This window comes from Vanessa cardui, chromosome 1 (assembly GCF_905220365.1).
Source record: "Vanessa cardui chromosome 1, ilVanCard2.1, whole genome shotgun sequence".
Taxonomy (NCBI): Eukaryota; Metazoa; Arthropoda; class Insecta; order Lepidoptera; family Nymphalidae; genus Vanessa; species Vanessa cardui.
This window is the reverse complement of record NC_061123.1, coordinates 12,357,913-12,374,591: the sequence shown is the minus strand read 5'-3', so window position 1 is coordinate 12,374,591 and position 16,679 is coordinate 12,357,913. Positions and strand designations below refer to the sequence as shown.

The following is a 16,679-nucleotide window of genomic DNA, read 5'->3' as shown; positions in this document are numbered from 1 at the left end:
ATTTTAAATACCTATTGGCAGATACATGAGGAACTCATTGATCATAAAAAACGTTTAATATTGTTGAACGGTGGCGTATATTTTAAACGTCAAAAAACTTGACACAGCAGGTGTCAATTTCATTAAAACATCCATCAAGTCTGCATTCCAAACTTAAAATTCTTTTTTTTTAAAAAAGATAATATTTATGCTGCCAATCAAGTGGAGAATTAAATTTGCAGAATGGAATGTCTTACATTTTACAATATATTCAAGTAATGTTTGATTTCGTTCCTTTACGTATTACGGTTAATTTTTTTTTTTTTTCGATTTTAGTTGAATAAGAGGCGTTCAATCTGACCATGCAGAGAGCAGCCTCTCGCTACATATATCGAATTTATATTCAAATATGTTATTTAAACTAAAATTACTAATTCGATAAATCTTTGAAAAATATCCTGACACTTTAAATTAAAAAAATCCGCGATACATTCGTTACGGATTAGAAATTTGAATATTTTACGATTTCAATCATGATTTAAACATATTTTCGAAAATAACTGCGCATATGTCATGGATCAAATTACCTGCCCGATTTGTTTCTCAGTAAAAAAGTACCGCGATAAGCTTTTATAAGGTACGTATTAACATAATTTAACTTTGGGTCCATTTACTACTGCGTTACATACACTTAGATTTGAATGACTTTTATATCAACGGGATTTCTATCATTTACATTGAACTTGCATTTCATGCGTATTCTCTATCTAACTCATATTGGAGCAGCGATGTATGATATCCATGCTTTTCTCTCGCAAGGCTTAACTTACTAAAGTATACGTTTTTATAAGCTCAATTACTTATATGATTCACCGGGTAAGTGCCATCAGATTTATTCATTTCTTTTGATTTAATGTATTGTACAATCCAATGGCAGGAGGGGTAAGATAATCAAACCTGACATTTATGTATTCCATGCAATTTGCTAATACCTCTCCTATATTATACACTATAAATATGTCTTCATTCATATATATTTATTTATAGTAGAACACTATTTTATGTCATGTCGAGTTGTATATTTATCGTTACCCCTAATGCCTTTGAATAGAGCTATGAAAAGATTACAGTGTTGCTCTTTTAAATAAAAAAATCGGAAGATATTTTCTGAGTGAACCTTTACATATAAAAATTACTTGTAAAGTAATATGTTTCAGCTGTTTAAATATGGTTGTTGCGTTTATTCGATATTTTATGTAAACTGCTTCACATGAAAAATTTCCACAAACAGATAAATGCATTCTTACATACGTTACTTCCTACATTCGGAATATGTCATGGAGGTACTTTTAAAGTTTCACCCCCATCATGCTATTTCATAATATATATATACGGTCTCACAACACTCATTGAACTTTTAAAAAACAATTTGCACTATCCTATTAGGCCCACAACTATAAAATGCAACAAACTGAATCCTTTGCTTACAATTTTCTTATCGAACACTTCTATTTTCTTCCACAACAATCTTTTTAAGAACAGTGTTATATAAATGAACCCTTATTTACAAAAACTACTTATACATAATTTAATTAAACTTCAGCGCTAGTTATCTAATCAACATAAAAACAAAATACAATTACAAGGCGGATCTATTAAAACTATTTAAGTACAGTTATTACTATCTAAACCGTTACTCAGTACTTCACTCACTCGAATTTTCTTATTTTTCTGGAAAGTTTGCTTTTCTATGGCCTCGTTTAGGCCCTTATATCGATCTGGCGCAAATGTCTTCAACATTTCACACTGCTTTATAATATGTTGCTTGAATATTGAAAACGTGTTTGAGGCAATGTGCTTACGTATGTAGTAGAACATCTGGTCGAAATGATGAAGATTGTGACTGGAAAAAGAAATAAATTGTGTAAACTTTCTGATAAGCAAACTTTTTTTCTAATTTATGTTTGGAACTTATGTCCTACACAGGTATGTCGGTCAAATTATTCCTTCTTTCTTTTGTTTAAACATTATTTATTATTTATAGATATTAGATTGCTTACTATTAACTTCCAGAAGCATTCTAGCAGATTCTGATAAAGAATCTGAAGGAATACTCTGAACAAACAATAAACAAATCTAATTATTATGAAATTAACATTTATTTATCTGAGTAATAAAACCAGTGTACCCATTTGTTTATTGTGTAAAAAAAGTAAAGTAAACAGCATGTTAATTTCCCACTGCTGGGCTAATGGCCTCCTCTCCCATTAAGGAGAGGGCTTGGAACATATTCCACCACGCTGTTCCAATGCGGGTTGGTGGAATGCACATGTGGCAGAATTTCAATGAAATTAGACACATGCCAGGTTTCCTCACGATGTTTTCTTTCACCGCCGAGCACGAGACGAATTATAAACAAAATTAAGCAAATATATATAGTGGTGCTTGCCTGGGTTTGAACCCTGAAATCATCGGTTAAGATTCACGTATTCTAACCACTAGGCCACCTCTGCTCTTATTGTGTAAAAGCAATCAAGAAATAAATAATATTCAATTACATATTCAATTTCATTCACAGTATTTTTTTATGATATATGTAAAAATACGGGCAAAGATGGTAAATCATCAGTACCGGTAATAGACATTGTCGCTGAAATAAATATTAAACTTAATTGATTAAATTAAAATTATATACATATAACATAACAATATTCATTGTTGTGTTCTCGTCTGAAGCGAGCCAGTGTAACTAAGTAATATCTTAGCTTCCCAAGCTTGTTGGCGCATTGGCAATGTAAGGAATGGTTAATATTTCTTTCAGCGGCAATGTCTATTACCAGTTTAGATATATGTATAAGATGAGTGCGTGGTACCAACTCAGATGGCCTGCACACAAGTTTACCACCAAGTAAAAATATATCACTCGCTCACTAGTATCAACTGTAAGTACTTTATATACCAATGATGTTGTAGTAAACAGATATGTTATTAACGCGCAAAAAGTGAAGACTAGAAAACGTCCTAATTGGGACGTTTGCCTGTAGTCGTTTTACGTAGTAATACGTTTTGCGTAATTAAAACATCTAGTTATCCCTTTTACTTATTGTTTTTATCGAGCTATCCTTTTCAATTTTAACGAAATGTAAAAATAAACTAAAATAAACGGTCCCGGCGCGGCACACTTTTTTCTGTTGTTTAGTATGGATATAACATATCTGTTTATTAGAATATCATTGTTATATACTCTTTTTTATCAATAATCATATCTGATTTTAAATATAATAATCAATTGTTATTTTAAATATCTATTAACAAACTTACATGCTTAATAAAACTGAAGCCAACATTTCACGCGTATTCAACAAATGGCGAATATAAGCACGGGTGTGCTTCTTACAGGCAAGACATTCACAGTCTTCTGAAATAGGAGTGAAATCTTCCTTATATCTGAAATTAATAAAAATCATAATTTTAATAAATAATATATATTTTCAGGTTCTTACCAATTTTTTGAAGGTTTTTGAAAGCGATTTGGATTTTTTTATTTTAGCCATTATACTATTGATTTCATCCAAGAACGCATCTTAATATAATATTATCGGGTATCGGGCTATGTGTGTGAATACATGTAGTATGTTGTAGGTACTAACATACATGTGTATGTAAGTACCTACGTACTAACATATGTTTTCTGTCGTAACAAACAACAAAATAGTATAAATATTTATTTAGTTATAATCTCAGAAGCAGGCAGTATTGTTTCAAAAATCTTAAGATTTTATTATTATTAACCTAACATTACATTAATGTTGTTACCAATCTCAAGGGAAACTAGAAGACTACATAATATATGTATATGAACTCTTAAGCTATAGAAAGAGTTCAGGCACAGGACCATCGGCTCTACATGCTTTTCAAGGCATGGGATTGAACAAATTTCAAAGTTTTAACTTCCGGCATGTTACTGATAACTTTTTGTTGTTTTTTTTTTATTAACAAAGCAAGTATAACATATACTAAAACCAATGGAGGTTAAGTAGCCACATTTTATTTGAAGATACCTCGAGCAGCTTTTTATTTTTATGTAAAATTTAAAGATATTTACCTTTGATCACCCATGTCCAATAAATACATTGTATCATTATCTTTGGTAACGTCGAAGCTAAGTTTTAGAGCAATGCCAGCATTAGTGAGCTTCACCGGGTAAGTGCCATCAAACACGTCCCAACCGTATTCAATAGCTGATAATATGACACTTGGGTTCCAACATCCTTCGATTATATGTACCAATGTTTTGGGAAACGCATTCTGTAAATAAATTTTAAAAAACATGGTAAGCTTGCTCAAATAGATTGGTGTATAAACCACACAGATTTTTATCTGCAAAATGCAGGTTATATTTTCTTTCATTGCCAAGTCAAGCAATGCTTTGCATAAGCAGTACAAGTAGAATTATTTTATCCTTAAATTAGGAAATCAATTTTTACAAGTTTTCTTAACATGCCTATTACTATTAGATTATTGTTACTGTACGGTAGCTATAAATTAATTCCTCAACTTTTTTTTATTTACATTGAATACTACAAAATAAGACAACTCACACCAACTTTCTCGAAAACTTCATTTAATGTCTTTATATTTAGATCCATTGATTCAACAGTCCCGTCTGTGATACCTTCCAGCGCTATTCCTCCTAAGGTATCAATATGTTTCAAAATATTTTGTACACAATCATCAAATTTTTTCGGATTTGCTGCACCGACGATTACACCTGAAATTTATTAAATTTTCTATTCTTATATACATAATATTTGATAAATTTAATTACAATCACATTAGCTCTTTGAAGATCTACTATATGATATGTCCCAAAAACACTCCCATGTGGATATGAGGAGCATGTGGGACTTACCGGTGCTCAACACACCAAGTGTGCTATGATTGTACCCCAGAATAACCACTAAGCTAGCTAGCTAGCTAGTGATACCCTTTGTTCGTCACTGGTGCGCGCCACAGGACCGCTTTTACTACCGTGGTGACGCCCGACGATCGGCCAGCCTCCAATTCCTAGGAGGGATTTCGGTACTGAGTACCTAGGACCTGGGGCGCTTATTGACCTCAGTCAACTTAAGCCAGGGTAAGTACCTATTCATTTCATTTCATTATAATACACTTATACTAAAGCAAAGATTCCGTCAAATACATTTGGGTTACAAATCTGCCATACAACAACAACAACAACAGCCTGTAAATTCCCACTGCTGGGCTAAAGGCCTCCTCTCCCTTTAAGAAGGCTTGGAACATATTCCACCACACTGTTCCAATGCGGGTTGTTGGAATACACATGTGACAGAATTTCTATGAAATTTGTCACCTGCAGGTTTCCTTACAATGCATTCCTTCACCGCTGAGCACGAGATGAATTATAAAGACAAATTAAGCGCATGAATCAGCAGTGCTTGCCTGGGTTTGAACCCGCAATCATCGGTTAAAATGCACGCGTTCTAACCACTGGGCCATCTCTGCTCCAAATCTGCCATACTATATTTTTATTAAATACTGAAATATATTTCAAAGTTGAGATGAAGAAATATTATATTCATATATTTTTTCAAGTTTATTAAACCCAAGTTATTTTGTGTGAACTCTAGGTAATAAAGGAAGGTAATACTTAATATTTTGTTGACTGTTCTCTAACTAATAACTATTGCTCTTGTTTATGTAAAACAATTTCTTTTGCACTTGTGGTGTGGCACTTCTAACAATCACACTCCGGCTGTTACTTAGAATATTACAATGGAAAAACCCAATATTTAGGGCTTGAACCCAGACATGCATCAAGACCAACAAGGCAGTCTTCATTATACCAAGTAAATCACACGAATATATATATAGCAACAACATACAAACCAACAAGAGTACTGTTTTGTAGTTCCTTGGCAGCTTTATAACGATCTATGCATTCATTGAGCATTTGACTTGTTCTATTCACAGCCTTTGATATCCTCTTAGAACCTTCATTGAGTGCCATCCGGCCATCTGCAATCGCCAAAATTATGTCTGGTTTGAAAACTTCCATTACATCCATATATCTGTAAATTCATGTTTATCCTAAAAGTATGATTTTTATTTATAAATAAAGGAACAAATCACAAATATTGCAAATTGTTCGATAGTTTTCTAACTTGGAAATACCTATTAGCTGATAACATTTTTTTCCCATTTTTTGTCCACAGTGGCACTTTATTAGGTTCAAAGTGTCCAGATGGTGTTACTTCGGACAAATTATTTAATGTTGCACATGCCACATGTCGCTGCAGACCAGCAAACTTTGCCACTCCATCATTTTGTACTTTGACACCATTTTCTAGTTGAATTGAATTGGAAAGAGGCACCCATAAAAGTTTAGGACTGGAGAACACCCGTGAGAGCACATCTGATGTTAAATGAACGACGCTTCCACCCTAGAAAATTAAATGATTTAACTATTATTGGAAAATTATTTTGAGTACTTTGCTAAATATATTATGGCTGGTAATTAAAAATTATTAGAAGTTTATTACAGCGCACCAATCAGAAAGTAATAAAAAATTGCTGTTCAAAATGGAAAAACGTAATATGGAATGTGTGATGCAAGTTTATTATTAAAAATCTCGGCATGAAAACCACGTGGTTAGACGGATATACCGAACTACGATGATATACGTTTTAAAAAATGTATTGACGTGTAATATTAAACAAAATGAACACGTTTTATGTTATACTTGGGTAAAAAGTGCAGATGTTGGAGTTTCAATTACAGCACCAGGAAACTTGAAGAAACCCGTTAACCGGCCAATACGTTCACTACCACACCCATTTTGCTTTATTGTAAAACGCATTATAAATGTTTTGAGGTATTTGGATACTATTAATTATGTAGTAATATTATTTCAATTATTTTAATTTTTTGCTTAAAATATAACAACAACAAAACTCGTTATCGGCAACTGAATTGAGTCAATCGAATTAACTGTCAAGCGTTAACTGTCAATGTCAAACGTGTATTTGAATTTGTAGTTCAGAATTTAACAAAAATATTAAAACTAACACAGGCTATTTGTTTAAAGTTCGTATGGATTATATTAATTTTTATATTACTTACTTGATTGAACTTTAACATTGAGAATAAGATTTTCGAAATGTTACGCTATTATAATACATTTTGTATAACATTTTTTGTAATAAGATGTATAAAGATAAATCATTTTGTAAAAAATAAAAAAAAGACTAGTGTCTTTTTTACTACTTGATCATTCTTTTTTAATCAATAATTACAGACAAGATATAGAATTATAGACAGCAGAAAATCATACTAATTGCTGTTAGGCATTTTATTTATATTCCCACTGTTTATTAAGCGTAAGAATGAATAAGTTAACGATACTGTGCCTCAAAAATAAAAACAGCTGATTACTGTACAAATCGAATTGCTGTCCAATCGCAATATAAGATCGAGGAAATTGACATCCACGATGTCATCCGTTCGAGTCCAGTGTCATATTATCTCCTGCATAGCTTTGTAAGAAAACTCCTCTCTATATTTTAAAGAACTTAAATTACCAATTACAGAGTCATACTTAATCTTTGTGATCTGCCATTTTTCTCTAAACTATTTATTTTAATAGCATCGAACCCCTTTAAGTAGAAGGGTTGTTCACCCCTCATAGCTTTATTGTCTCAGTGAATATTACCCGAAGTAATAAGACCTAATATTAATTAAGTTTATTTATTTAACACAGAGGAAACTTGAATATGTCGAGATTAGTAACATTGAAATATTCATCTCAGGATCTTTTGTTTGTGTTTACAATAGGTTTATTTTTCGAGAGGGGATACAATGTAAATTACTCTACATGGTCTATTCATATTTAATAAGGCGTTTATTAACTTTATAATATTTATAACGCTGAAAGCAACTGTGTTGTTGTAATATTTTTTTCCCCAAGACGGAGCTTTATTGTAATAACTGTACTTGGGAGTCGGAATAGGCTATGACAATTGACAATGCGAAAAATAAAGTGTCAATTATTGTAATCAGTGTATATTATGAGTTTAAAAATGGTTCTTTATTAACGAAAGTTGAAAATAATACTTAATTTACTCAAAAAACAATAATTATAAATGCACTTTTTCAAACGTTTGTCACGTGACACGAAACGCTCCTGATTGGCCGGGCTCATGATGAGGTCTTGAAGATTGCTTGTTGACTTGCTTTTCTACTATATGTACCAAAGATTAAAATACAGGCAAGTGACGTCATCGATCTCATTGCAGCGCCATTTAAATATGGAATTTTTATTATGATATTTTTTAGCAAATATATACCAGAAATAAAAAAATCAACTTTTACTGGGTTCCTTAACTTCTACATATCATATAAAGGGGATTTAAAAAACCAGTCAAATAGCCTATTGTGTACATAGGTATAAAATAAATAAGCACATAAGACCTCTTTAGTCATCCACCAAGCCGCATATACTTATATCTATGTCTTCTTCTAAAAGGTGGAGATCTTGCCTAGCAATCGGATATTCACAGGATTTTACTTTAACTTGATCCTACTTTCATTAATCTGGCTGGTTGTCTTGAAAACGTTTACAAGATAAGTATTTAAGTTTACCCCTCGCATATTATATTAATGTACTTAAAATTATTTATCATACATAAAAATAGGTGTAATGTAAATTAAAAATAATTACGAATACTTAAGATAAAAGGTTTTTAATAAGCGGGTTATGATTTAACTTTCGAAATGAAATGTCACAACAGTTTTGAACTTAATTGAATAGCAGTGCGAATCTGTAAGAATTCGCTTAGTATCTCGCTCGTAAAATGCTGACAACTGACTCAAAGTAATACGCAATTTTCATAAGTAGATATACTATTGAGCTGAGATGGCCCAGTGGCTAGAACGCGTGCATCTTAACCGATGATTGCGGGTTCAAACCCACGCAAGCACCGCTATATTATATATGTGCTTAATTTGTGTTTATAATTCATCTCGTGCTCGGCGGTGAAGGAAAACATCGTGAGGAAACCTGCGTGTGTCTAATTTCATCGAAATTCTGTCACATGTGCATTATACCAACCCGCATTGGAACAGCGTGGTGGATGTTCCAAACCCTCTCCTTAATGGAAGAGGAGGCCTTGTCTCAGCAATGGGAAATTTACAGGCTGTTACTTACTTTACTTTACTAGATATACTATTAATTTTATTATTATAATATTCAATGTCACATATTAGATTATGACATTTCACACTCGTGTTATACAGTGTAATTCTTATTCCAGAATCTTGTTATAGAATAACTCTACAGATGATCTGTTGTGTTATACCTAATAATTTTCATTTATTATTCAGATCAAATTAATGGGAGAAGTAAGGGACCCCTGCTATTAATTTCTCGGTCTCGGCGTGGTGTGTGAACTGCATACAAAATATTTAGTAGACTTTTACAACCATGGAAGCTGAGCTTGCCTCACTCTCCTTGGGGATGCTTTTGCTTCATCTGGTTTGATTTCCTGTGTCCATATTTACATAAATTTAGTATTTATTATAAAAGGGAAAGGTCATTTATACTATGTATAAAAATGTCGTGTTCCATACTTATATATGAAATATATACCAATGCAAATATGTAGACTATCCAAAAATGCGTTCGAATTTCGATCTAATGAAAATCATAATAATACAATATTCAAAATTCTAATATTAAAAAGGAAATATACAATAACATCGTAATAAATATCGAACAAGTAATACGAAATAAAATAAGAAATTCAATCAAGAAATGCTAATATATCCAACATTTAAATTTAAATTAAGATACAAACAAACACTCGAAAGAAATTATCATACTTACCTTCGAGTAAGTTCGTCTTTCGAAGTCTACATAATAATATGTTAATAAATTCAATCTACCATCAAATTACATAAAGTTCAAATGAAATAAGAAATATGTTCTTCATTAAAAGAATATTCTTATGTAATTGACCTCACTAAGCCTCATATTACCAAAATATATGAATAAAACGGAATAGGATTAAGTAGGATTTCATATAGTCTCGGAAAATATTTAGTATGCTACAAGGGTCTAGGAAAAACTCCGTATTATAACTTTTTCACATGAGCAGGCGTGGTCATGCGCCCCGGCGCGTTGGTGCATTAATGCCTTATAGAACTTATGCAAGCTTGCATGCGGGCCACTCGTGTCCGTAACGAGCCTTGGCAAAGATCATAGTAATCATTATTTGTACCTTTAAAATATCCACCTGTTACATTACACACGTAATCGTTGAATTTTGCTAGTTAAATACTTTTAACAGAAAGTAATCTATTTTTGCGCTTTATTCGATAATTGTGGCTGATACGTATGTAAGGTGTACCAGATATTGATAATAATTTTAACGTTTAATAATTACACTAAATAAATCGTATTTATCGCAATAAAAATTATGTTTAATAATAAATAATAAGTAAATAAATAATTTACATAAAAACATAATTATCTGTGAAACGTAAGCTTAAGATTATAAATTAAAAACATCGGAAAATGTCTGTATTAATGATATACATATATTCGAGTATTGATCGTAAATCAAATCACGATCTCTACAGTTCGCATCTCATGTTATGTAAAAAACATTTGCATATTTTTATAAGCATTGTAGCCTCCCGTTTGTTCCTTAATCTATGACAGTAACTCTTCTAGCTAAAAGTCTGAAAGCCTTTTGTGCCGGCTTGGAAATCTAGAGCTACTTGCAAAGCGCACTCACCTATGTACATATTGCGATTTACATTTGCATACGAAACGCTTAACTTGTACCGTGGAAACTTAATTAAAGATCTATTAACCGAAAAATGCGGATATCAGACTTAGTCGGTACAGTTTAAAATATTGAACCGGCTGCATAAAATACAGGCACGTAATGCAGCATTGAATTAAAAAAAATGTCCATGCAGGTTTCTTATTGTAGGCTTTTTTAATTATATAAAAATGTTTCAAGCGATTGCCAAGTTTGTTTCACTTATCAAGTGAATATCAATGATTGAGGAATGTATTTTTATCAAGGTTTTGTACCAATAGATAGGTAGGTACCAATAGTTATTAAATTTTCAGTACAATTTCAGTTTTTTTTTGTTTTATTTGTTACAAAAAATCAAGCCATTTCAATATTTTGCTATCTTATTTCCATTTCATGTAAAAAAATCGAACTACAACCAATATCATTAAAGCAATTTAACTTAGACTGTTAGTTAGCATTATTAATAAACTGTATTATAATCTAAATTTATTAAGAGGCTATAGGAAAGTATAATAGTACTATGAATATAGGTGCTTTTTATTTTCACGTAAATATTCCTTCTTGGAGTCAACAGTAAGAAAAACAACACTTTACCGTTTATTTTAAAGTACGTCGTAGCGTTCTTAATTTTAAATTGATATTAGTTGGCCGAATTCGAAATACAAAAGTTTCAGTCCAGTTGAATGTTCAGTAAATCCCCAGTCACCTTAATCCAAGTTACTGGATGGTTTGACAATGGACCCAAATTATACAGATGGGAATTAATCAGTGGAGCTTGCAACGACTGTTTCACTAAGTTAAGTCATAGACTAAAGGCTATATCCCGGATAAAGACTTACATTTCAAAATGAATAGAAGAAGATTAATATTGTATACCGATGTTTAGTTACAAAGGAGTCTTTCCCTCTTTTGATATCATTAGTTATCTCGGCTGTCTAGATTATACCTTTACTAAATTAGCATTATAATGTTAAATCAGTTTAATTATCTGTACGTATTATATTTTATAAATAGATGATTTATTAAAAAGTAATCTGTAAAACAAAATAATGTAAATAATTAAGGTTATTTATTTAGAAATAAATTAAACATACATGAAAAAGATGAGATAGAAATTGAAACATGTTTGTACTTGTCTCATACTAGCTGTGATCGCGTTAGAATTTCACAAAAAAGAAAAATTTTGTAGCGTATATTATATAACAGTTATCTGCCAGTGAAAGTCCCGTCAAAATCGGTACAGCCGTTCCAGAGATTAGCCGGAACAAACAGACAGACAGACAGACAAAAATGGCAAAAATGTTATTTTGGTATATGTATAAATACATATGCATAGAGTAAAAAAGGGGTTATTTAACCGACTTCAAAAAAGGAGGAAGTTCTCAATTCGTCTGTATGTGTAACTTTTTTTTAATGAATTTTCACCGATTACTCAAAGAAGCGTGGACCGATTTTAAAAATTCTTTTTTCGTCTGAAAGATGGCACCTTCTGATGATGTGATCCTGAAGAAATCGAGGGGAACCTCATATTTTATAGGCACATGTACCGTGTTTTATATATTTTCTGAAGTTATATAGGTATTTGCTCCTGGCAATCATAATATTATACTGCTGAGCTGATGATGGAAGGTGTAAGTCCTCAATTACTAGGAGTTAGAAAATAGTTCTTTGAACATTAATATATGGATTTATACTCCTCTTTTTAGCTTTTATGAAGAGCATTACAGGTTTACTAAACATTTCTTTTGTTATGTTATTGTTTGGTATATCATGCTCCAGATATAAGTTTTATTGAAATAGGTTCAACACAATTTAAAAAATTAACAAATAAACATTTGTTTCATAAGGACTTTTAATTTCTATTTTGAAAAAATAACACTAAAAAGAGTAAAATAAAATATTTTAAAAAAATAACAACACAGACTTCAAAATGATCGTATATATATAATAAGTGTTTAAATCAAATTATTTTATTACTTTTTTAGTGATCACTTTGAAGTCGACGTTATTTTTTAAAAAAAATATTTTATTTAATATTACAGACACAAAAAATTCATTCAAATTAGATATCACGGAGGTTATAAGTATATGTATTTTTTTAATATTTGCTTTATTATTAATAAATATATTCAAGGCTTGAATATTTACATCCACTAAAGATAATTTAAAAACAACTCTTAAAGCAGACTCTTATTATCACCCTGATTTAAAACCTCCCAAGAGCTACTGAAATATTCTAAAAATCCCTCTCGTGGAATTTAATATTTTATGAACATAGGGATTTATAGCTTAAGACCATTTTGTATTGAAAGGTTAAGTAAAACGTTTAAAAAAAATTAAATCTTTATTATACTTACATATTTAAAAAAAGAATTGTAATCTTTTCATTTTGTTTAATCTGGCGTCGTATATAACCTTCAAATCTTCATATCTCGGCACCTAAGCCCAGATATTAAAGTGGGAAGTCGAAATGGGTCAGGTATATCAAATAAATTCAGATTGAACATAATGCGAGTCGACATTACCGCCCTGGATGGCAGGCTATCGGTCTTTGCGATAAATGTCCAAGGTCCAAATTTAAACCCTTTCTGTAGAGAGTTTTTTTTTTGGTGGATTTCAACCAAACTGCGTGTTTTTTTTATATATTTAATTTTATTGTCCTTAACACAGATAAAAAATAAAAATAAATGAACATATAACGTCTACGGACTGCGACAAAATGGCGGTCTATAAATATGGCCTATTACGGCTAGAATCCAAAGGAATACAACGGACGCAGGAGAGCAAAGAATTTGTTATCATATAAAAAAAAACAAAAGACAATTTTAATTGTGTCTGATATTTCAATTGCGTTGCTATCTAAAAATGAAATCATTGTCAGTAATTGATAAATAATTTATATCACTGCATATTATAAAAGCCGCTTTTCCTGTCCCTATGTCCCTATATCCTTATGTATGCTTAAATCTTTAAAAATATGCAACGGATGTTGATGCGGTCTTTTTTAATAGATAGAGTGATTCGAGAAGAATGTTTTAATATATAAAACATGGACAATTTAGGAAAGATACATTGATACTTTAATATCATCGCATAAAAACATGCTAATCTTCTTTTATATACTTATGTATCATTGATAAATATAACATAGTAAAATAAAATAAAATTATTTGTAGATACGCGACCTGAAGCTATCAATCAAGATTGTAATCATTTATAAACGTATCTAGGGTTTGGTGACAGGTAGTGCGTATTAAGGTGAAGGCGAGGAATAATTTAAATCAGCTATCTGTGGGGATGTTTATACTGTTTAAGCTCAACAACAACAGCCTGTAAATTCCCACTACAGGGCTAAAGGCCTCCTCTCCCTTTGAGGAGAAGGTTTGGAACATATTCCACCACGCTGTTCCAATGCGGGTTGGTGGAATACACATGTGGCAGAATTTCTATGAAATCTGTCACATGCAGGTTTCCTCACGATGTTTTCCTTCATCGCTGAGCACGAGATGAATTATAAAGTCAAATTGAGCACATGAATCAGCGGTGCTTGCCAGGGTTTGAACCCGCAATCATCGGTTAAGATGCACGCGTTCTAACCACTGGGCCATCTCGACTCGTTTAAGCTCATTTTATCTGAAATTGGTTTGTGGAAGAATAATGGACAACGTCAAAAATTATATGAACGTTTTACAAAACGGTTTAGCTTATGGCATAATTTTATTTCAGTAATATTAATGACGTATAATACTGAAAGAGCGTCTCTAAGAGAACCCACTGTGTTCAGCATCTTGTTTTAAGGTCTAGTAACAATTTTATGAGCACATGCATTCTAACGTCATGGCCAAATGCGAGCTCTAACAAAACAACTCGGATAAAAGCTTGTAATACCCGAATAAACGGGAATTTTACGAGTTAGGTACTTATCTTGTCATACGGGCAAGTGTATTCTGGTGATTGAGCCAAGTATGGCTAAGTGCAAGTCGCATTAGCGATGCGGCGCCGGCGGACGTCCGCCTTCAGTTGCGACAACACTCCACGCTTTCAACAACGCAAACATTCCGGTGTGTTACCTAAAATTGAGGTATAAAATAAATTTTAAATAAGATAGTCAAGAAACGATTTTCTCTCATAACACTATTTGATTTTATTTTACCACAAGCTGTGCCTGCGAAGTTGTATGACTTTGAATGTAACAAAAAAAATGTCGTGGCCTAAGTTACTCCCTATTATATCAGTTATCCAGATATAAGTCGGAATAAACAGATAGACCGACGAAAATTGTAAAAAATATTATTTTGGTATATGTATAAATACATATTCATTGAGTAAGAAAAGGCTATCTTGATATAGACAAACAGACACTCGAATTTTATTATATGTATGGATAAATAAAGTGGCTCTTACACTTTATTAACAGATTTATACATATTGCCACTGTGAATGTATCCAAACGATCACTAATATCGGAGAACTTCTGAAGGATACGAATGAAAAAGTTAATATGGAAGACCACGCGTTGCGGCCGTAGAAAAAAAAAGATGGATGTCTGTGAATAATGTTCGGTCGCGAACTGTAGTAATGGACAGCACTAAATATTGCACCAAGGGAAAATAAATTACGGCACTTTTTCAGACGCACAAAAAGTACTCTTCGTTTTATCTTTCACGGGATCTCGGAAAAAGTTTAATATGTTACGCCGGACACTGATTATGTAAGTGGCTGGGGAAGGGCGAATGTGTACTTTTCTTCTATTACGTTTTATTTTATGAGCTCAAAAAGATATATTTTTCCAGATTAACCGTGAAATGAATAGAGTTGGTAAACTTTAATTTTGTTGGAACTGTTCGCGTTTGGCTTAATTTAAATGTGTATGCTATTTTAATATTATTTTGAAAGTTTTAGAAGTAAAGTAATATCCAGTAATTTTGCCACTGCCCATCAGTGGGAAAGGCTTCCTCTGATATAAAACACGTTGAATCTGAGCACGATTTTTTCTTATCTGAGGGATGCCGGGTGACTGCTGATGAAGTGTTCTAGAAACATCTAAAAACAAAGTCTAAATCCGCGGCTAAGATTTCCTTAAACATAATCCATCAGTATTATTTCTGTAATATCTATAATCGGCCAAAAGATTTCTCGTTTTTATCAAGGAAAATATATTGACTATTTAAAATTAATTTTTCTTCTTTTCCCGCAGGAAATATATTTACAACGAAATTTTGGCGATTTTAATTAATTTAAAAGCAGGTGCATGGTTGTAAAAAGTTTGAATTGCACGATAAATCGCCTTTCAGCTTTTTAGGAAGAATTAGCGCCTCTTTACGGCTAAATACATTTATAAAGCAGGTATTCGATACTCGTCCTAACTACACACGGATAAAATTAAGATTTAACTTAACATATATAAAAAAAGTATAGTAACAGCCTGTAAATTTCCCACTGCTGAGATAAGGCCTCCTCTTCCATTAAGGAGAGGGTTTTGGAACATATTCCACCACGCTGTTCCAATGCGGGTTGGTGGAATTCACATGTGGCAGAATTTCGATGAAATTAGACACATGCAGGTTTCCTCACGATGTTTTCCTTCACCGCCGAGCACGAGATGAATTATAAACACAATTAAGTACATATATATAGTGGTGCTTGCCTGGGTTTGAACCCGCAATCATCGGTTAAGATGCACGCGTTCTAACCACTGGGCCATCTCAGCTCGCATTAACATATATGTCTGTGTGTATTTTATTTATTCGTATTAATATCATGAAGAGGCACATAATATTTGTTTGTTTTTAGGACTACGTGCTCACTGAGGCTCAGGCTATAAATGACTTATTAATTGACTCTTAGTGTAA

At 32.1% G+C, this 16,679-nt stretch overlaps 1 protein-coding gene across 1 annotated transcript; it reads right to left on the bottom strand.

Annotated features, from left to right (window-relative positions):
• Positions 1-1,368: 1,368 nt before the first annotated feature.
• Positions 1,369-6,979, bottom strand: LOC124533295 (queuine tRNA-ribosyltransferase accessory subunit 2). The gene is made up of 7 exons (XM_047108511.1): positions 6,744-6,979; positions 6,175-6,443; positions 5,890-6,071; positions 4,581-4,750; positions 4,085-4,287; positions 3,301-3,426; positions 1,369-1,882 (listed from the first exon to the last, which is right to left on the bottom strand). Exons 1-7 carry the CDS (start codon positions 6,858-6,860, stop codon positions 1,645-1,647), a joined length of 1,305 nt encoding a protein of 434 aa, XP_046964467.1. The 5' UTR covers positions 6,861-6,979; the 3' UTR covers positions 1,369-1,644.
• Between the last annotated feature and the right edge of the window lie 9,700 nt (positions 6,980-16,679).

Coding starts and splice junctions, on each gene's coding strand:
- LOC124533295 (XM_047108511.1), bottom strand. CDS start 6,860: ATGCGTTTTACAATAAAGCAAAATGGGTGTGGTAGTGAACGTATTGGC. Junction 6,072..6,174: donor AAAATGTTATCAGCTAATAG/GTATTTCCAAGT, acceptor ATGAATTTACAG/ATATATGGATGTAATGGAAG. Junction 4,288..4,580: donor AAGTTTTCGAGAAAGTTGGT/GTGAGTTGTCTT, acceptor ATTTATTTACAG/AATGCGTTTCCCAAAACATT.